Source organism: Triticum aestivum, chromosome 1A (assembly GCF_018294505.1).
Source record: "Triticum aestivum cultivar Chinese Spring chromosome 1A, IWGSC CS RefSeq v2.1, whole genome shotgun sequence".
NCBI lineage: Eukaryota > Viridiplantae > Streptophyta > Magnoliopsida > Poales > Poaceae > Triticum > Triticum aestivum.
Window position 1 is genome coordinate 106,411,998 of NC_057794.1, and position 22,906 is coordinate 106,434,903.

Genomic DNA, 22,906 nt, shown 5'->3' on the forward strand with positions numbered 1-22,906 from the left:
ATGCGCAATAGTTCTGGTTATTAAGATTTTTTGAACCATTTATTAATTATAAAAAGTTTCCAAGCAATTTGTGGCTAGGAACGAGTCTCAAAAGTGGACCAAAGTCTCAGTCCATGAAAAATTGTTGAAATGTGGAGCAAAGTACCAATCTATGGTGAAAGAGAATAAAAGGGTAATATCAATGAAGACAAAATGTAGAATTTATTACCCACAAATTGCAAGTTAGACAACTCGCCAAGAATGATGGTGTGAGATGCGGAAGTGTTGTTATGTTCCCAGGTGCATATGCACCTGGGATGAAAAGTAAATTTTAGAAAAGAGGAAATTTTTGATTATTTTGTGAGAAAATTTGTTGAATGTTTTACCAACTTGCAGAGTATTGTGATGAAAAAACGTAAAAAAAAACAAAACCAATGTCTCAAAATGCTTTAAAAAGTTGTCCTTCTTGGAACATCGTTTTTGTTTTCTTTGTCAGACCTCCGCGAATGTTCTTTCACCACAAAATTTTGCATGTTGAGACAAAACATTCAACAATTTTTGTCTCAATTTGTTTTTTTTTTCTTCAAATTTTTCCCTATTTGTTTCGATGTTACTGGTCACCCGGTGAGATGCATGCTATTTACTTATCCGGCCTTTTGCTTAGCCAGAGCTTAGCCGCCAGAAGTTTGGACTTTGGGCGCGCGTATAAACAAAATAACATGCAGAGATGAGCCTCTGATAAATTAATTCGGACGTTGGACGCCGGCATAACATGCAGTGATGGGCATCTCCTAAAATAGCATAGATAACATATAATGAGGTTTTCTGCAACTTATCGACAACCGCCCCAGCTGGTGAGATGACATCTATATATATATAAAAAATATTAGTCAGCGAGTAGTAAGACGTGCTCTCTGTCTCTGGCCACCTATAAGTACCCCACCTCGCCTATCAAAAACCCACACACCGCCCTCAGCCAGTCTCCCTTCTTCTTGCTCGTCTACGGACCAAGAGAATCGATGGAAACAAAGCGCGTAGCCATCGTCGGCGCCGGCGTGAGCGGCCTGGCGGCGTGCAAGCACCTGCTGGAGCGCGGCTGCCGGCCGGTCGTGTTCGAGGCCGACACCGTCCTGGGCGGCGTGTGGGCGCGCCCGCCGGAGTGCACCGCGCTGCAGACGCCGCGGCCCATGTACCAGTACTCCGACTTCCCGTGGCCGGAGTCCGTGACGGAGGTCTTCCCGGACCACCGCCAGGTCATGCACTACCTCGACGCCTACGCGCGCCACTTCGGCGTGCTCGACTGCGTCAGGTTCGGCCTCCGGGTGCTCGGGATGGAGTACGTTGGCGTCAGCGAGGAGAAGCTGGCCGTGTGGGAGGAGTGGGGCGGGAGCGGCGAGGCGTTCGGCTCTGGCTCTGGCGAGTGGCGACTCAAGGTGGCCAATGGCGATGACCACGTCGAGGTAAGATTTTCTTTTTCTTTTCTTGAGTGATGTCGAGGTAAGAATTTGGCTAATGTAGGTAGAGATCTTGAAATATTCAGTTCTCGGCTTATCGCAAAGTTCTCGGCTTATACGATACTAATTGTTGGTTCTTCACGGTAGCTGCTAGATAGTTGCATGTCAGAAATCATGGTAATGGTAATTTTCCGTGTTTCTAGATTTAGAGTTTGCACATTATTATTATTTCAGAGGAACTCAGAGTTGCTAATTCTCATCTACTAGATGAGAAATAACAAGGTTATTTTGTGCGATTTTAGATTTGATGATGACGTACAACTAGATCGGCTTGAAAATGACAATCTACCACACAATCTAAAATAGTGAGTCCAACAAAAACAAATACTAAGTAGCATGCAGCATGCCACCTGGCACTATTTAAACATCACAGAATTCAACATTCAAGGCAAACTTCAAGCGTACGTTTACAGGTGATTACATATTAGACAATATAGTTTTAGATCCAAACTCTCTGAACATCAATCATATACGGAATTAATTTAGATTCTTGGTTTTCGAGTATAATACGGTTATTATGTGACCCACCCTAGTATATATAGTACAAAAAGGATTATTAGATTTACACTGTTCCCTTACATTTTCTCTTCTCTAGACACACATTGTAGATTTTGTGGTCCTTTGCATTGGGAGGTTCAGTGGGGTGCCCAACATACCCGAGTTCCCCACCGGAAGAGGTCCAGAAGCATTTGACGGGAAGGTGATCCACTCAATGGACTACTCCAAAATGGGCAGTATGAAAGCTAAGGAGATGATCGCGGGCAAGCGTGTAACCGTAGTTGGGTACCTAAAATCAGCACTCGACATTGCTGCTGAATGTGCAGAAGTGAATGGTACGAATGCGCAAATTAAGCCTTTTCATTTCCTTAACTAAACATCGATTTATGTTCTCTTATGAATTTTAATGTACTTCTCGCTACCGTAGGCACGGAGCAACCGTGTACGATGATAGTCCGAACAAAGCATTGGATCATACCCGACTACTATGCTTGGGGTGTCCACATATCAAAGTTGTATCTGAATCGCTTCTCTGAACTCCTTATTCACAAGCCCGGTGAAGGTTTCCTCCTGAGCCTCTTGGCCATCACCTTGACTCCATTGGTAGTGCAACTGAACATGTTACTCTTATTTGAATTCAATCTATGCATTTTTATTTCAACTAAATTCTTAGATGTTGTCTATGAGCAGCGGTGGATATTTTCAAAGTTCGCTGAGAGCTACTACTCCATTCCAATGAAGAAGTATGACATGGTACCTGACCATAGCCTTTTCGAGGCATTGGTGACATGCTTGATTGCCATCACACCTAAAGATCACTACAAGAGACTGGAGGAAGGTAGCATTATTCTGAAGAAGTCCAAGACCTTTAGCTTTTGCAAGGAAGGTGTGCTTCTTGAAGGTGAATCTTCACCGACAAAAAGCGATATAGTGATCTTTGGAACTGGATTCAAGGGGGATCGGAAGATCAAGGATATGTTCACATCAGAATACTTCCAGAAGATTGTTGTTGGGTCAACATCAACAACTGTGCCTCTGTATAGGTTTGTTTATCACATTAACCTTTCCCTCTATATATTTATCAATTACGAGTTTCGGATTTATAATGGTTTGCACGTTTCTTTGGTAATTAGGGAATGCATCCATCCTAAGATTCCGCAGCTCGCAGTCATCGGGTATTCAGAGAGCTTAGCAAACCTGTACACAACAGAACTTCGGGTCAAGTGGCTAACACACTTCATGGATGGTGGCTTCAGATTACCATCTGTTCAAGCAATGCAAAGGGATGTCCTTGAGTGGGATAAATTCATGAAGCGCTATTCTCGTGTCTACTTCCGTAGGTCCTGCATTGGTATCCTTAACATTTGGTACAACGACCAACTATGCAAGGATATGGGGTGCAATCCTAGAAGGAAGAAAGGCTTTTTCGCGGAGTTGTCCGAGGTTTATGGTCCTGGTGATTATGTCAACCTCCACCCCAAATAAGAATGTGTTGTGTTTGCATTTTCATCGCAGTTATGTACACGTCCTACCTTGTTCAGATTCTTGCACGGTTCACATTCAGTACTCACTTTGCGATACCATGTACTCATTTATGTTCCCTATCTAAATAAATCTTATATAATGTAGAATGTTCCCTGTTAAAAAATCACTACTGGTCTTGGGGTGCGCGACCTGGTAACCAACAATGCCGGCCTGCTTGTTAAACTTCTACATCGACTACACCAGCCGCAGAGCTCGGCCTGGGCGGTGTGGTTCTGGCGAGAATACCACACAACGTGGACGACAAGCGCTCCCTCGCGTCGGCCGTTTGGAAGGCGCTCACGACCCTGCTCCCTCTCTACCGCGACCTATCTTGCGTTCGCACCCGGAGACGGTGCTCGGACAGCATTCTGGGTTGATAGCTGGTGCGCGGAGGCCGGCCCACTCAACAGACACTTTTCTCCCATGTTTCTGAAGCTGCTGCCACAGCTGCTTCTGTGTGCCGGGATGGGATCCCTGGCCACCTTGCTCCTCGCCTTTCGGCCGTGGCCGGCCAAGAGCTGACCATGCTCCCCAGCTGCTTGCCCAACCTGACAGCCGGTGTGGATGATGACCGCTCCTTCATCAAGTCTATGGACGGCAAAGCTATTTCCTCCTCAGGTGTACAAACTGCTTACCTTCACAGGCGAGCGTTGTCCTGTACAGGAGTCTATCTGGCAGGCCGCCGTGCCGCCCGGAGTGCGGCTGTTCGGGTGGCTTGTGGCCCCGGACCGCGTCCACTCAAAGGCGAACCTGCTCAGGAAACATATCCGGCATGAGGACAGCTGCGAGCTCTGCAGCAGGTCCTCTGAAACAACGGATGTCGGGATCTTGGAGGTCCGGCCGCCTGCCCTTGCACTGGGACACAGTGCGCCTGCTGCTCCTGTGGACCATCTGGAATCATCGCCACGGCGTCGTTTTCCGTGGGAACAGGCCGGCGATCAGCAGTTCTGCTACTGCTGATCTTAGGTTTTGGTCTTTTAGACTGAAATACCATGGATGGGGAGGCATCCTGGGGCCTGGGTCCCCTACTTAGAATCCCTGAACCTGTGATTCTTCTGTAATCTGAAAACTCAACTCTTGTAGTACTTCCCCTGTGCCGTGGGGGTTCTCCTGCTGCTATGCAGCTATGAGAAATATATTGATTGTTAATCGCCCCACCAGTTTCAGAGCTTGCAAACAATTAATTGTTTGAGATAACACAGATAATCCATTGTATGATATGTTTATCTGCTCTAATTGACACACATAGCATAAGATAGATCCGTCTTATCAATGATTGTACAGTCTTATTGCTAAATTATGCATGAGGGTTCTTATTTCTTTACAGAGGAAGTAGTAAGCATCAGACTTGTTACGAGAGGCTCCTACTGCTTTGCTATGCAAATTCAACAAGTTGTGAGGATTGGTGATCACATAGTTAGCACACGGAATTAAATAAGGCATCATTTCAAGTCTGAAACAACCATAAATCGCATCTCTGAATATCAACAGCACAGCTGAAATCTAAGTGAAAGAAACTCCAACGGCACGTGCAGTCAACTTGTCAATTGTTTACCCGTATCTACTCACTTGTTACAAACAAAGTAGACACTCGGACCAACGATGCCTAGCTGAACTAGGAGCTCGAATGGTTTCAGTCACAGCCCCAGAGAGCAGTCTGACGACAAACCAGTCACCTCCGAGACCCTGAGCCACCTCTTGCGCGGGTACCCCTTCTTTTAGGCTTTTCCTCTGCAGTACCATCGCTGGACTGGTTGGGCTGCGCATCCCCGCTCTTTGACCTGATCCATACATCACAAACCAAATTAACACATCGACTGAAAGCTCGGTGACAAACAAAATATTACGGCTAGCGTATCTTACCCTTCCACGTGACGTCCCAAGAATTCGAGAACATCGAGAAACGCATACAAAGCCATCTTCTTGATCTATAAATAACCAAAACCAACTTCAGACCAGTCATCAATTTTCCTCGAATACAATATAGTAAGCGTGATTTTCGAGAACATATGCTGCTAACCTCAAGCTTATCTTCTTTAGCCTTGTGGGAAGATGGAAGTGCCCTGAACTCGTCCGTCAGCTTAACACACTCACCCACATTTTCGGGGGAAACAAAGTCCATCGCAACCTTGGTGCAAGACTGCACAGGAGGAAATGGGTACAGTCTTGAGCACCGTGCTAAATTCAAAAGAGAGTGAGGTTTCATACCTTCAAATTCCTGACTTGGTGAGGACACCCGGCAGGAATGAGAACTGCGTCCCCAAGCTTCTGCTCAAATGTCCATGGCTCAACACCTAAAGCAGGCAAGCCAACACATAAGGAAACGACATCACAAGTAATGAGGCACACTGTGTTTAGGAAGATTTAACACCTAAGGTTTACTAACCATATTCTTTCTTGAGCTTCTTCTTATGTTTTTCTGTCAGATAGAATGTCTGATCATGAATTGGGTGGATAACCTGCACAATATATAACATAATATGTTATGTAGGATAAGAAAACTACAAAATGTAACTTCTATGAATGGAACAGATTCTTTTAAAATACCTGATTCACAGGATTGCAGTGGATGTGGCGAAACTCCGAGGCATGGTTCCGTAGATATTTTTGTAATTTCTCTGAATCCTCTCTTCGGAATATATCCCACAAAGCACCACCAGTTTTATCTTTCTCTGTCTTCTCAGGAACTGGCTTGGGAGGATCAATAGCTTTATTTCGATGCACCTTTCTACGAATTCCTTTGCCAATCTCATCAGATTTACCAGGAATAGGAGGATCACTGGCTTTATCTTGATGCACCTTTCTGTTAGCGCGACGTTGATAGTACAAACGAGTTCCGTTGCGGATCTCATCGGATTTGGTAACAGATTTATGAGGTGACACTTTATCATTAACGTCATCTGTAGCATCGCGACGTGGAGCATTTATGTGCAAACCTGCAAGACACAAATATGACATGAGAGAAAAACCTAAAATCAATTTCCCCAAAACAAGTAGTGATACGTACCATTAGAACTATTTTTATAACTTTCCATACTACATGAAGTCATCGCGGCTTCGTAAGATCCATCAACAGAGGGCTGTGCCCTAAGCTCAGTGCATGAATTCAAATCCCCACGCAGTTCCTGAAGATCTTGCTTTCTCATGTTTTCCTGGACTTTTTTAATCCGACAAAGATCATATGTCTCACATGGCACTTCGTCAGTGTGTGTTTGGATATTTACCTGGTTAAATTAGACATCTGTTACAGTTAAACCAGAGCAACAGACAAATAAGAAAACAACTATGCAACGATCAGCGAGAGAGCACAGGGAAATTTGCTAGGAAATCAAGATAACCAAAGTGGCATGCAGATCGTCAAGGTAGAGACCAGCATTTCATGGCAAAAGTTTAACCATATCCGAGGCAAACTAATAAAAAAACTCTATTGTTATAAAAATAACAACATACCGCATCAGAAACGTCACAATGAAGCTTGGTCACTGAGTCACCCCGGCCTAACTCTTCGGAAAATCCATAAGCAATGTAACTTTTCGGCCCAAGATCTGGTTTCATGACACCAGCAGGAAGCTTAACCGAAAGATTTAGTGGACCAGATCTTGGATCGGTGTACTCAGGAAATGGCAACGCGCTGATAAATTCAGCACAATGGCGAGGCAATCTCTTGTCAAACGTACTAGAAGGAGGCCAGTCCTTCAACTTAAGCATCTCAGGCCAGTGAGGCCCGCGATGACTTCTGCCATTTTTATATCCCTTAAAGAAATCGCTGATTTTAAGTGACCCCTGCAACATCAAACATAGCACAATAAGCGCCTACATATTAAACCAAAATTTTCGAAATTCAAAGGGACTCACATATAAAGTGTGGCGAAAGCCTTTTCTGGTAAACATCATTATTCAAAATGGGGAATTCAGTTCACTGATGAATCAATAAAATTCCATAAAACTAGTACCCCTTCCAATTTAAAATATAAGGCCAACATTTTGTGCACTTTTCTTTCAAAATAAATATAAGATATATGCATGTAAAATTGATGGCTTGTTAACTATTCACTCTCCTGACAAATAATACAGTGTGGGAACCACGGTCATTTTTCTAGTACTAATTGCTGGATTAAACCCCTGTACCAAAATGATCCTTATAAAATGGAAAACATAATTTACCATTTCTTCTGGAACATAGTACATATATGTAATTAGTTCTGTAATTTTATAAGTAATCACTAAAGTATCATCATAAGTATTTCTGCTTGAAGTTTTGACATGAGTATTTCTGCTTGAACTTCTGACGTGCAAGCAGAGCAAGCACACGAGAGTGCAAAACAACTGTCATCATCTAAATATGGCAAGAGTAAGGCACAATCACTGCTTACCACTAAAAATAAATCAAAGAAATCGACAATTATGACATCCAATAAAAATGTGGATAGAGTTCGGTACCTCACACCAATCAAGGCAATCTACTACCCTCACATCAAACTTCTCATCTTCTGCCTTGCCCTTGGCTCTTTCACGCAATGCCCGCCACATAACCATCGGTGCCCAACTAACACCAGAGGTTGATTGAAGAACATCAGAGACAACAACTGGCTCACCCTTTGCCCAATGCATCTGGAAGTGAATTAGGTCATCATCACCGAGACCAGTGGCAACTGGACAATATAGATAGTTATCACTTGAGCCCTTCCTATCTGCAGCCTTCCGTACTGTCTTTATGTCAGTTCTTACCGTGCCCGAATGATCAAAACAAGGACACTGGTCACTTCTACTAAATGTTGTTTTTTCAAATATTTCACTCCTCACAAGTTTGTCAGCTCTCTCTTGTAAGTCAGCATGCATTTTCTCCGGAAACATGCATTTGAGGTCCAAGTCAGAACCACCACAGCCCCCCATTTCCTTTGGTGGGCAAGGTATGCCACCATCACTATTTGCACTCCATAGTAGCAGAGAGCAAGATTTGCTACCACCAGTAGGGGAGTCCATCTTCCTCCTCAAAGAGTCCCTTTGATTCTCACCATTTGAATGAAAATTATTGCCGAAAATATAGTCCTCTCCTCTGTTCTCATACTGCACATTCTCCACCTCTTCTCCTCCGGGGATCTCACCATTGCGAAGCTCCCGGCAGCAGATGAGGCACAGGTCATAGAGACAATGCTTGCAGCTTCTATGAAAATCGAATATAGAAGTTCTACACCTGTTACTGCAGTAGAGGAATGAAACAGGATCAGATGCTTTCTACAGTCACATGTTGAAAGTTAATATGGAAACATCCTAACCAATAGATACGCTCAGCAGGACCACACTTGATCTGTTCCAACTTCATTTCATCCATCGAAACTCCTGTAAACAAAACCAGATGAAAATCTACATGAACATTGAATTCTATCTTGTTGTGCCCTAGAACACCATACCTAGTATACGAGCCTCTAATTTCTTCTCTTCCATCTGCTCCTTTTGCAGCTCTCCTAGCCAAGGAAGCAACAAGCGCATGATATGGCATGCATAACTAATTTGATTTTCTTCAGAAATTTCCTTTTGTTGAGGCTGGTTCATAAAAAATGAAACAAATCATTGAGAGGGATAAAGCAGAAGAGAATCATTTGAACACAATCAAAATCAACATGAAACAAGATACTGTGAAGAAGAGCGTATGTGCCAAGTGCAAACCTCTTCAACCCCTATCATTCGTAAGCATGCCTTGCAATTACAGTTCTTGCGACAGTACGGACATTTTGCAGCTAATTCATCTTCTGTCAAATTGGGATACCTACACGCCCAAAAACAGCAGCGTTATGAAATACATCAGACCAACAGCCACTGTTTTCTGTGAGTCACCAATGGAATAAAAATATTTGAAGGGAAGATTTCAAAGTTTCGGTTGTGCCATGATAGATAGGAAAAACAGTATTAATTATAAACATCGAAATTGTGAGATACTGGTACACACATTTGTATACCACAAAAGCAACGGTGCATGCAATATAGAGATGCAGGCGGACATTTCCGCCGCGTCCACATATGTCCGCGTTGATTTCAGTATTAGCTCGATAAAATTACAGATTAACCAAAAGGTGTATATAATTTGGACTACAGAAGAAAGCAGTAAATGGTTGGCACTTCCATTAACAGAAATCAATATGGAGACATATCCACACATGCACGCACCATCTCTTGATGCATTTCCCACAGTATCGCTTGTTATTGCATGACTTACACCAGACCACCTTCTTCTTGTCATTTCTCTGGCACTGGTGGCACATTCGAGCATTTTCCCCGGTCAACATCTTCTTCCCATTCTAGATGGTTGAAACAACAGAGGTCATTAGACTCACGAAAATAAATACTACGTAAAGTCATTCCGTAAACAACTTATGCCAGATAATGAGTAGCTTGCCTTATTATATCTTTCATGAGAAACTTTATTCTTGGAGGATGTGACCTTATATTCTTCTTCCTCTTCCTTCAACCTTTTTGCGGTGGAACCCTTCCACTTTGCTTCATCTCTTCTTCGCCGTTTCTTTGCAGGCTTGAAATCATCATCATCACTAGTCTGCAAAACAAAATAAAGAAATAGCTGAGGAAGGTCAAAATTTTGTCTTGTTAATTATAAAATGGAGTATTTAATCAAAAACTACCACAATTCACGGAACCGTGACGAAAAACTACCACTTTATGATTTTGTCCCGAAAACTACCACTTTCTCGCTAATCCGTGGCAAAAAACTACCAAGTCGCGAAATCGCTCGCTTGGCCTCTTCTAAACGCATTTCTGACAGGATGGGCCCACCTGTCAGCATCAATCTTCTTCTTCCTCCTCCTCCTCCTCTCTCTGGCATTTCCTCGAACACCTCGCGTGCACTCCGGTGACCCTCTCGCCCGCACTTCGCCGCGTCCACGACCACCTCGTGCAGCTCCCCGTCACCATCGTCAGCGCCCGCTGCTTCCCCTCTACTCCGTGGCCGCGCGCCGGAGCTCGTGCTCCGAGCCACACCCGCACGCGCGCACCCGCGGCGCTCGTGGCCGCCCCTCGCCATCGTCTGGCCTCGCCGCGCCCCTGGCCGCGCCCCTGGCCGCGCGCCCGTGGCCGCGCGCCTGGCCGTGCCCATGGCCGTCTGGCCTCGCTGCGCCCCTGGCCGCGCGCCTGGCCCTGGCGCGCTCGCCCGCGGGCGCCCCGCTCCCTGCCCACGGGCGCACCTGGCCCCGCCGCGCCCCTGGTGGTGCCCATGGCCGCGCCCCTGGCCGTGCGCCCCTGGCCGTCTGGCCTCGCCGCGCCCCTGGCCGCGCGCCCGTGGCCACGCGCCTGGCCCCGCCGCGCTCGCCCGCGGGCGGGAGCAGCAGCGCGGCGCTGGCGGCCACACGGCAGTGGCCGGCCCCAGAAGCTTGGTGGGCACGACGACGGCGAGGTGGGAGCGGGCGCGCGCGTGCGGGTGCGTCTCCGGCGCGAAGGATGGCCAGGGTGGCACCTGGTTCGTGGGCCCAAGCGGTCAGATTCGCGTTTAACCCAGGCAAAGCGAGCGATTTCGCGACTTGGTAGTTTTTTGCCACGGATTAGGAAAAAAGTGGTAGTTTTCAGGACAAAATCGTAAAGTGGTAGTTTTTCGTCACGGTTCCGTGAATTGTGGTAGTTTTTGGTTAAATACTCTTATAAAATGTCCATAAAACCATTGCAGAAATAAAATTTGAAACATATGTGAAGTAATTTACCGAATTGTCTCCACCATGGTTTTGCCCATCCGGGGAGTGGACCTTGCTGCCATCTTGATCTGATTTCTTATTTCTGGGCCCCCTCTTTTTCCCCGCATCACTTCTCTTGGGTTTGTTCAGTGGCTGAACAACTCGATTATTCACAGGTTCCTCACCATCCTATAAGTGCAACATACAAAATTAGACAACCAAAGTGTGCACTGCAGTAGTGCTGTGTACTAAAAAATACAATGAAATTAGTCAACCTAAGCTCATCCTAAACGAAAATCACAGCGTCTATATTAGACCAAAATGAGAAGCATCACCAAATATTTGCAAAAGGTGGCAAGAAGACAACGATCTTCAGCCCAGATATAAAGGCAAATCGATATAACGTATCACACTAGTAGAACCCTAGATGGTCATCCCTGCAATTTCCGTGCACCAAGATGGTGAGATCTATATCATCTAACCCAAACCAAAACACCTGTCCAGAAACAAATACTGAATAGAAAGGGAGATGAATCGCAGATCAGCTAAACTTCGTCGCCCGATCGCAAAAAATAGGAACGGCAACGGGAAGGACCGGAAGAGAATTATGAAATGGAATAAGATAGTGCGATGGGTTCCGCCACAAGCAAATCCTAAACCCTCGAAGACGGAGCGATCGATCGCCGCGCGCGTTAACCACGAAGTGGCGCACAAGCACAACGCAAGTAAGAATTAAGGAGACATCCCCACCTCATCGTCGGAGCTGGGCTCGCGGTAGGTGTCCGGCGCCGTCCTCCTGTTCCTCTGCGGCCTGTTCCCGGCCGCTATGCCGCGCCCTTCGTCGCAGGGCCTCACCGCCGACGTGAAGCCCCGGTCGTCGCTCGGGATCCTCCTCCTTCCCCGTCGTTTCGCCGCTCGGGACCCTCCTCCTCCTCCTCCTCCTTCTACGTCCATCCCCTGCGTCGGAGGGTGCGGTTTGCGTTCCGGCGCAGCGGAGAGATGCGAGAGTTCGCGAGAGATGCGAGAGACGCGGGGGGGGGGGGGGGGGGGGGGGGGGGGGGCTTTTTGGAGGAGCGGGGCGGCGAGTGTTTGTATTTTGGAATGGGCAGCGCTAGGCCCAAATTTGGGCCGGTCACCGCGCGAGCGCATGATTAAACTTCCTACAGCCATCAGATCCTGTTCCCCTTTTCGTCGTCTGCCTCCCCTTCGTCTCAATTCCAGCCAACATCTGCTACAACGCGCATCTATCTCCCGCTCGCCGTAGAAACAAACCACCCTAGGCTACTCGTAGCACTGGGAAACACGCCTCATTGGCGAGGCAGCTCCCCGGCCCTGCGGTGGCAAGCCCATGCATCGCCTCCAGCACTGGTGGGTGCTGGTCGCAGCACATCGTGCCCCTGTCGTCTTCATCATGGGGCAGGTGTCTGTTTCTAGTAAAAACAGCCGTGGGTCACAGCAAAAATCATCGCCAGTTACAGCAAAAAGGGTCACCCAAATGGATCCAAGGGAAAAAAGCGCGTGGTCGCTCCGAGCAAAATCGACACGCTCCCGCAAAAAGTTCACCGGTTGCAGAAAAAATGCCTCGCTCGCCTTCGGCGAGTTGCACAGCCGCGGCTGGTTCCAATTTATTCCAAAGCCGGTTACAGCTCCTTATGCATACTAGTAAGCTTGTACGTGCAAATGCACGTCTCGACTAATATTACAAAGATATGTCAGAATTAACATGCATACAAAGGTATTTTGATCGCATTAAAAAATACTAAAAATTAAGAAAACACTTTAACATGGCAAGCTATGCACAAAGCCAAAAAAACATAAATATCTCATTATTTCTTAATACATGTAATTAATTCTTGTACGACAACAGAAATTTTGTGTGCAACTTCATTGTCGATGAAGCTAAGTATGGTGCACCGCAAATTGCTTCCTTAGCTGGCAAACATCGTGAATGAGAATAAAAGTCATTATCTTGGGAATTTTCGCTTAGTAGAATGTAAAATCATGAAACAATGAATATTGACCCTGCAAATTGGTTGATTTAGTTCTTCCCCGTACCATGAGTGCATAAAACTAAAAGCAAAAGAATCAAGATTTTGGCAATGTGCTGATACACAATTATTCACTTCTTTAGCATATCTAACAATATGAGGACACCATTTTAAGATTCTCTAGCAATGTGCTAATAAACAATCTAATGACCTACATATGTATGACGTCTCTTATAAGAACAATTGATAAACAAAGTTAGGTAGGGTTCCTTCGATTCATTCGATTTTTCAAGGATACGAATCTTAAGGATCTTTTCCCTATGGAGATGGTTTGATATTTTCCCGAAGGATTCTTTGTACTCCATTTTGGAATGTCTCTCAAAAGAACAATATATCAATTACTACATAGTTAGATATATACAGGGATCCTTCGGTTCTCAAGAGTTCCATAGGATTTTCTATGGATATGAAGCCCAAGGACCTTTTTCTGAAGTATTCTTTGTACTCTATTGGAGAAAAAATCCATCCTCTCAGACCTCTAGTTATGATTTCATCTGTTAAAATTGTTACATATGCCTAAAATGAGGGGGAGAGAGAACTGAAGAGAGACTATCCAAGTTTTTAGGCTTAACAAGGATAGGTAAAACACAATTATATGGTACCTAGGTTTTTCTTAATCCCGTATTTTGATAATCAGATAATCATGTGAATCAAAGAGACCCTAAGAAGCTTTAGGGACTTCAATTAAAAACATATGGCAGCATTCGGTCTCATCATGTGTACCACACAACTCTTTGCCTTCGAAACCCACACAAAGACACCACATAAAATGAATGGATTTGAAGGATATAATCTGTTTTTTACTTATAAAAGCATCATCAAAATCATCGTATGATTTTCCTAAAAGAGCAAAAAAGAAAGGCATAGAATTTACAAGAAAATACACACATGCAGAATTATCCAGCACATGCAACTTTGTTTTTTCAAAACCACTATAAATTACAATGGTATGAAACAACTCCACCGCTAAACCAAAGTGTCCAGATTTTGTTTATGCCTACAAAAGTTACAACCCGGAACAACTTCATCAAGAAAATGTTTCTCTTCAGTGCACTTATCAAGCTTTGTGTGTAACGTTTGGAGGTATCATGCAGTAGCAGAAACTTATATTTAATTCTCTTTGATTTCTAGAAGAAGTGACTTATATCGGTACTACATTAGCACAAAACCAGAGTCACAATGAACTTATAAGCTGGTAATAAACGTCGACCACATCATTGTACTATCCAACAATCTAAAAGAAGAGAAGTAGCACATTTGTAAAAGAAAATACACAGAAACATACCATAGATTAAAGCTTAACTTTCCTGTTCAATAGAGCTTCATCCATTACTGCACCACCATTACATATGAACACATACCATCTGCTTTGGACACAATACATGATGGACATAGTCGTCATGAGCATAATCCCAAACCTTTGGTGTTTCTAATTCAAGTGAAATGTGGTGTTCGGTTTCTCTCCAATGTTCAATAACATGACTATGGGGCTGGCATGGAGTGGAGCGGGGTGAGGCGCTGCAATTATCCAAAATTCCACATGCTATCAAGTTATAATAGTAAAGCTTGTAGGAATAAAGACGTGCAGAAAATGACTTCTGTGCATCAACCCACATGTAAAACATACACTATTTATTCTGCCCCACAGAGATCAAATCAAATGTGATATGTGGAACACAAAAGACAGTACACTTATTTTTATGAAGAAAGAGGCAACTTAAATGAAAGTACGAAACACAAGCATTCAGCAGGGGAATTGGCTAAATCAGAATTCTTTAACGTGGAGTAGGGAGAGATCAAGCCTGCTTATTTTATCCTTTCTCAGAGTGCAACTTATGTGACTTGAAAATTATACTACTCCCTTCGTCCGGAAATTCTTGTCACTCGAACGGATGTATCTAGAACTGAAATATGTTTAGATACATCCATTTTAGCGATAAGTATTTCCGCACGAAGGCAGTACTAACTTTTTCTCAAATATGAGCTCAACGGTATAACTTTTATTAGGTATAACCCACATTTGGTTTGTTAAATTGATTTTTTTACGAAAAGGAGGAATACCCCCGGCTGTTAAATTGATGGTCAAAGTTGGATTTTGAAATGTGTGTGCGCCTTATTCATTTAAGTGGAGGGAGTAGTAAACTTATGTCGGACGTCTCGAATTCCTCCATGTACTTGCGTGAGCGTGAGCCCCCAGCTGAATGCTCTATCAATACTAGCTTCCCATCGGCAAGCAGCTAGCAATTCAGTATCACTATATATCTCTCACACACTGTCATAATATCGGTCTTTCCATTCCACCATTTTGCACACTATCCGCGTCTATAACAACTTAGACAACTGAGAACACAATCCACAAACTTACATGAATTGGAGGGTTGCAATTATGCGCCGTATCAACAGGCCATGAGGCTCTCGCCTCCACACGCTTCACAGCTCACGCTAGTGGCCATCGCTGCAGCTAGTGAGCCTCCACCTGATCCCTTCTGAGAGAGGCACCCATTTGTCGTCACCCCATGCTTTTTTCCCAATCGTATGTATGTTCTCCCTGAATCATGTAGTGTCATAAAATAATTTCTCTATATAAACTGAAAGTTGCTACGTAGGGGAGACAATAATTTACCAAATGTACACATTTCTGAAAGATAGTTATTCACCTTCAAATAGCATGGACAATATAAATAAGATGTGAATAGTTTGATAAGAAACCTCTTGCCAAGTCAGTAGACATTACTGCAAGTCATTGCATTCTACCTACAGCTCCATGATCCTCATTATAATCTGGAAGCTGGAATTGCACAATAACACTCATGGGTCCCCAGCTTTGAAGCAGGCTAATTGATTTCTTAAAACATTAGTAAGTGGAAAAGAATGAACCAATACATGACTACGTATTACACACCCATCTTTCTTTCTTGGAGCCTCTATACACACAGACCACGTCTGAATAGAAATTAGCACGAATTGTTCGCCTAATTGGTTCAAACTGAATATTGACAGAAGAAAATGACACAATACATGCTTCTCATGCACTGAATATTAATCTGCAAATAGAAATCCGACAACACCAAATTTGACAATTAAATTAACAAATCAGTCCACATTCTTCAGTTTGTAATCACCGAAGCAAATGTCTAAATATCTGCATCTAATTATTAGAATTTAGAAATAAGAACAAAGCCTCGCTACTATCTCGTCACACATCTAAGAAATACAGATGAAGAAGCCAACTTCAGTTTGATGACTCATAGTTACCAGATTATCGTTGTAGTGGCTAGGAAGATGGGAATGTTAACTGAAGCCTCACCAACAATGGTTGTGATTTGATTACGACAGGGGACGGGAGCCCAAGACAGTCTGGCACGCTGCCGCTGCCCCATCTTTCCACTTCAATTGATGTTCTGTTACCACCTAGCTATTCACAATGCATTTGTATCAATCCCTTTGTTACCACCTAGCTGTTCACAATGCATTTGTATCAATTCCTTTGGTTGAAAGGCAACTCACAATCCCTTTGGTTGAAACGCAAGGCAAATGTGAAACAAAGTCTAAGAGGGCCAAAATTCATCAGAACAGAAAAAGGTAGGTAGTCTGTAGTCTACAGATTAGGAACAGTTGAGCTTCAGTGTACAAGAAACTTACTTGTGGCCGATGGGAAGCAGAAGAGGAACATCGGTGCGGAGTCCAAGCTGAAGCTCAACTCCCGCGGCGAAGGGCGTGACGGCTCTCTCCCGCGGCGAAGGGAGGAACGGCAGGGGGCGGCGGCTCTATCCCGCAGCGAGAGGAGGAACGGCGGGGGCGGCTCTCTCCCGTGGCGAAGGGAGGAATGGCGGGGGACGGCGGCTCCCTCCCGCGGCGAAGGGAGAAACGGCGGGTGGGCGGCGGCTCCCTCCCGCGGTGAAGGGAGGAATGGCGAGTGGGCGGCGGCTCCCTCCCGCGGCGAGACGACGAACGGCGGGGGGGGGGGGGGGCGCGGCGGCTCTCTCCAGCGGCGAGAGGTCGTGCAGCCTGCGGCCGTGCTGTGGCGTCAGTTGGGGGAGAGGTCGTGCGGCCGTGCTGTGGCGTCCGTTGGGGCGAAAGGTCGTGTTCGCAGTGTTTTTTAGCGACGGTGAGGGTTAGCGGTCGATGGGTTAGTGGCTTGATGCGTGGCTTGCAGCATTAAACACCAGAGGATTAAGAGCCATTAGATTTTGATGATGAATGGATATGATTGTTTGGATCTGCCCCTCTCTTCCTTTTATAGTGGTAGTAGATGGTTGCAACTCCATCACCGGCGGTGTTGTTGGCTCCAGCTCTGGCGAATAACAATTGGAGCTTTGTATGCATACGGTTGTAGCTCCATCTTCGGTAGTGGCCGTTGGTTTCAACTCCACCAAACAACAGTTGCAACTCCTCCAATAGGCGGTTGCAGCTCCTGCGCTGCCGTTGCAGCTCGTTTCCCACGAAGGTGTGTGGGTCGTCGGAAGGCCTCCAGCTCCTGGCCTCAGCGGTCCCAACTTCTCGCATAGGCGGTTGCAACTCGATGGTGCCCAGTGGCCATCATCTCCAGGGACGATGGTGGTTGTAGCCCGCGACATAGTCATGCGCATCGACACCGTCGTGCCGTCCTAGCGCCTAGCACACGGCCATCATGTTGCTGCTCCTGCGCCACCCACCCCCATATCTCGTTGCTAGAAAGTTGTGATGTGGTTATTGGGGGAGAAGAAGAAAGACAAAGGAAAAAAATGAATGGTTGAGGTCGACGCATGTTAGAGGATAAGGAAAAAGTGTGGTCGCTCGGTCGTGTTGGGGTGGGCTCATTGCCGTGTAGGTGTTGAAAAAGGGAAACATGGGCCATGAAATGTGTGGATGCATAGATCGGTGCGTGCGATCAGATGACGCCAGTATGACCGGCGCAAGAGCCAACTGGTTGCCCGACAAGAATCCTTTCCCTTTTGGAAATCCAGTGTGAATTGTCTTTTTTGAAAAATTAGGGTTTCGCTTTATCCTCCTAATGGGAAGCTTTGGATTTTGTATGGTACCCACCGTAACAACAGTTAGTTGGATCCAGCGTCATGGCATCCGAGGCCTTACTCGTTCTATGTGCACCACTCGCTTCTCTTTTTCAAATTTTGAGCTGGCCTCGTTCCCATGGGATGGGTAAATCGGAGGCAAATCAATTTCCTACCTAGATCAAAACAGTACAAATCAAAACCCATGGAGTGAATTTGGCTATGGGTTCTGAGAAGTATTTATTTGGTTAGAGTTTTTATATTTGGGCACGATACCCCACCTCGCCAAGCGTAGTCTACCCCTAGACCATTTGATCTTCTTTGTTCCTGGGCGTTGCTCTGTCGAGGTCCGCTACCGCTTTTAGCGAGACTTGGCGCGTGCGAAAACCTAGGGATTGGTTGTGTTGTTGGCTAGTTTTGATTTGTGATGTGGGATAAGGAAGAACCGAGCCAGTAGGTAGAGAGAGAAGCGAACCAATTGAAATGTTCTTGGAAGATTGAATCTCCATGAGGATGAGGTTGGCGACACCATCTAGGAAAAAGATATCACGGAACCGCCCAAGAAAGCTAAGTGGTTGGTTATAGCGAAGGTGGATACACGAAAGGGCTTCAATCCTTATGCTTTTTCTGTTATATGCGTTTAGCATGGAATCCGACAAGTAAGTCACTTGGAGGAAAATCAAAGATAATTACTATTTAGTTTGGTTGTTTTGCAGATTGGAATAAGCAATGAATATGGGGCCTTGGCCTTTTACAGAACCAGACCGTCCCAACAAAGGAGTATCATGGTTTTGAGAATCATAGAATTATGGTGCTTTAAAAATTGGATGTTTGGGCGTATGAGCTGAAGCTGTTGCTACTTGTAAATTGCGTTGGGATTTCCTCGAATAGCAGGGTAGATGTAGCACAGTAGAGATAAATATTTCCATCAGTGAGAATCAAGGTAATCGAGCTAATAGGAGAACAAAGCAAACTCACATAAGAAGCACATAGACACAGAAAAGCAAATACTTGCACCCAACGCGGGCAAGAGAGTCGTCAATCCCCTTGAACTCGTTACTTGCAAGGATTAATTCTGATAGTGATAGAGAGATAAATTGCAAAACAAAAAAAGTAAATAAATTGCAGCAAGGTATTTTTTGGTTTTAATATATGATAAAGGTAGACCCGGGGGCCATAATTTTCACTAGATACTTCTCTCTCAAACACATAACATATAGTGGGTAAACAAATTACTGTTGGGCAATTGATAGAGAAGTGCATAGTTATGACGCTATTCATGGCAATGATCACACATGTAGGCATCACGTCTGTGACAAGTAGACTAACTCCTGCCTGAATCTACTACTACTACCCAACCAATCGACCTCTATCTAGTATGCATCTATGGTATTTAGTTCATGACAAGCAGAGTAATGCCTTACACAAGATTACATGATGTAGACAAAGTAAACCTAGTCAATATGAATAAACCCATTGTTTTATCCTTAATGCCAACATAAGTACGTGCCTCTCTACCCCTTCTATCACTGGGTGAGGACACCGCAAGATTGAACCCATTACAAAGCACCTCTCCCACTAAAGGTAAATCAATCTAGTTGGCCAAACCAAACAAATAGATCAAAGAGAAATACAAAGCTATCATAATCATGCATAATAAAGTTTAGAAAAGACTCAATCACTCTCAATGAATAATATGATCATAAACCCACAATTCATCGGATCCCAACAAACACACCGCAAAAGAAGATTACATCAGATAAAACTCCAAGAAGATCGATGAGAATATGGTATTGAAGATCAAGAGAGAGAAGAAGCCATCTAGCTACTAGCTATGGACCTGTAGGTCTATGGTGAACTACTCACGCATCATCGAAAGGCAATAAGGATGATGTAGAATCTCTTCGTGATCGATTCCCCCTCCGACAGAGTACCGGAAAAGGCCTCCAGATAGGATCACAGAAGAGCAGAAGCTTGCGGCAGCGGAAAAGTGGTTCTGGTGTCTCTTTGTTGGTTTGGGAATATTTGGGAATTTATAAAGTTGGAATTAGGTCAAATGGAGCTACAAGGGGCCCACGAGCTCAGGGGCATGCCTACCCCCCAGGGCGTGCATGGTGAGCTCGTGGCCCCCTCGTATATCTTATGGCCTCCTCCCAAATCTTCTAGGGTCCCTTTTGGTCTAGAAAAAATCATCAAAAAGTTTCATCATGTTTGGACTTCGTTTTATATTGATTTTGTGAAAAGAAAAACAACAACAACTGGCACTAGGCACTGAGTTAATAGGTGCTACTTCTTGAGTTTGCGTTGGTTTTTCCTAGAAGAGGAAAGGGTGATGCAGCAAAGTAGAGATAATTATTTCCCTCAGTTAAGAACCAAGGTATCAATCCAGTAGGAGAAGAGCGCATAAATCACCAATACCTGCACAAACAATCAAACACTTGCACCCAACGTGATAAAGGGGTTGTCAATCCCTTCAGGTCACTTGCAAAGGTGAGATCTGATAGAGATAGATAAATAAAACTAAACAAAAGATAAAATATTTTTGAGTTTTTTGGTTTATAGATCTGAAAGTAAAATATTACAAAATAGTAGATCGGAAACTAATATGATGGAAAATAGACCCGGGCGCCATAATTTTCACTAGAGGCTTCTCTCTTGAAGGAAAATAATACGGTGGGTGAACAAATTACTATCGAGCAATTGATAGAAAAGTGCAAAGTTATGACGATATCCAAGGCAATGATTATGTAATATAGGCATCATGTCCGTGTCAAGTAGACCGATTCCTGCCTGCATCTACTACTATTAATCCACACATCGACCAACTCCTGCCTGCATCTAGAGTATTAAGTTCATGAAGAATAGAGTAACGCTTTAAGTAAGATGACATGATGTAGAGGAATAAACTCAAGCAATATGATGTAAACACCATCTTTTTTATCCTCGATGGCAACAATACAATACGTGCCTTGCTACCCCTACTGTCACTGGGTGAGGACACCGCAAGATTGAACCCAAAGCTAAGCACTTTTTCCATTGCAAGAAAAACCAATCTAGTTGTCCAAACTAAATTGATAGTTCGAAGAGAATTACAAAGATATCAAATCATGCATATAAGAGTTCAGAGAAGATTCAAATAATATTAATAGATAAGTTGTTCATAAATCCACAATTCACCAGATCTCGACAAACACACCGCAAAAGAAGATTACATCAGATAGATGTCCAAGAACATCAAGGATAACATGGTATTGAGAATCAAAGAGAGAGAAGACACTACTAGGGAAAACCTTATACACAGAACTTTAGCAATAGCGCTTGTTAAAAAAGCTCGCTAGTGCTAACTAGCAGCAGCGCATTGTCTAAAACCGCACTACAGATGCATATGTATCAGTAGCATGTCTAATGATAAAAGCGCTACTACTAAAATTCTCACTGCTAAGCCGATAGGCTACACATAGTAGTAGCGATCTTATAGAAATAACGCTACTGCTACTTGTTTTGTAGCAGCGCGTTTATAAAGAAAGGCGCTACTACTAATGAAAATAAAATTAAATGGAAAGCAAATAAAAAAGAGAAAGGAATGGCAGTAGCGCGTGTTCAGAAATGCGCTATAGGTAACATAGTAGTAGCGCACTTCCTGGAATGCGCTACTGCTACTTTTGACTTAACCGCACGGTTCGTTCTTTCCCGCGACCACTTCCCCCAAATCCCAACTCCTCCACTGTCGCCGCCCTGCATCGCCGTCGGCCGTCGAGCGCTCTCGCATCGCTCTCCGCACATCCTCGACGCCGCCTCCGACCCCAACCTCGATGCCGCCCTCGACCCCGACCTCGACGTCGCTCCCGACCCCCACCTCGACGCCGCCCCCGACCCGACCTCGATGCCGCCCCCAACCCCGACCTCGACGCCGCCCTCCGCCACGTGCTCGGGCCCCGACCCTGATATTGACGTCATCTGCCCCTCCCTCGTCGCAGGCACCCGAGGTGAGCACGCCTCCTCCTCCCCCTCCCCTACCTCTGCCTAGCAAAATTTCCTAGGGTTCTTCAAATTTTAGATTGCATCAAATTATTTAGGGTTCATCAAATTAGATGGTAATTAGGGCAGTAGTTCCTAGGTACTAATTAGTTAGTAAGAACTAGGGCAGTGGTGTTTAATAGAATTAGTAAGAAATTTAATAGAACTAGTTGAACTAGTTTTTTAGTAAGAACTAGTTGAATTAATAGAACAAGTGTATTTTTAGTAAGAAAATTAATATAACTAGTTGAACTAGTTTATTCTTAGTAAGAACTAGTTCATTTTTATTTATAGTAAGTTTATTTTTAGTGAGAACTAATTGAATTAATACAACTAGTTGAACATGTCACATTTGTTGTTATTTTAGTTAAAGCAATTATTCCCGCATCGACGTCGACGATGCCTATCCCGCATCCTCGTCGTCGACTCGGTGGAGGACACCTTCTTGACCAGATGGGCCATGTCCGGGACTGGGCTCCGCTGGGCTGGTACTGGGAGGCGCTACCTACCGGGGGCGCAGCTTGGTGAGGAGCTAGCCCGTCGTTGACCCGAACCTTCTTTGGTGGCGGTCGCGTGGGCTAGTGATGGTGCAGAGGCTTGAGGACCCGCGGAGGTGGTACGTCACCATGTCAGCGAGGAGGATGCGCACGTTCGTTGCTACT

At 44.7% G+C, this 22,906-nt stretch overlaps 2 protein-coding genes across 2 annotated transcripts; one reads left to right on the forward strand and one right to left on the reverse strand.

Moving 5' to 3' along the window:
* Positions 1–998: 998 nt before the first annotated feature.
* On the forward strand, positions 999–3,649 carry LOC123039073 (probable flavin-containing monooxygenase 1). Its single transcript, XM_044462375.1, has 5 exons — positions 999–1,439; positions 2,089–2,326; positions 2,419–2,594; positions 2,682–3,034; positions 3,125–3,649. Exons 1-5 carry the CDS (start codon positions 999–1,001, stop codon positions 3,474–3,476), a joined length of 1,560 nt encoding a protein of 519 aa, XP_044318310.1. The 3' UTR covers positions 3,477–3,649.
* Positions 3,650–4,993: 1,344 nt separating this feature from the next.
* LOC123039062 (lysine-specific demethylase JMJ25) lies at positions 4,994–12,215 on the reverse strand. The gene is made up of 16 exons (XM_044462367.1): positions 11,939–12,215; positions 11,219–11,377; positions 9,910–10,065; positions 9,681–9,811; positions 9,183–9,282; positions 8,927–9,059; positions 8,792–8,855; positions 7,956–8,715; positions 6,966–7,298; positions 6,523–6,739; positions 6,063–6,451; positions 5,902–5,974; positions 5,724–5,809; positions 5,536–5,655; positions 5,379–5,443; positions 4,994–5,296 (listed from the first exon to the last, which is right to left on the reverse strand). Exons 1-16 carry the CDS (start codon positions 12,140–12,142, stop codon positions 5,188–5,190), a joined length of 3,099 nt encoding a protein of 1,032 aa, XP_044318302.1. The 5' UTR covers positions 12,143–12,215; the 3' UTR covers positions 4,994–5,187.
* Between the last annotated feature and the right edge of the window lie 10,691 nt (positions 12,216–22,906).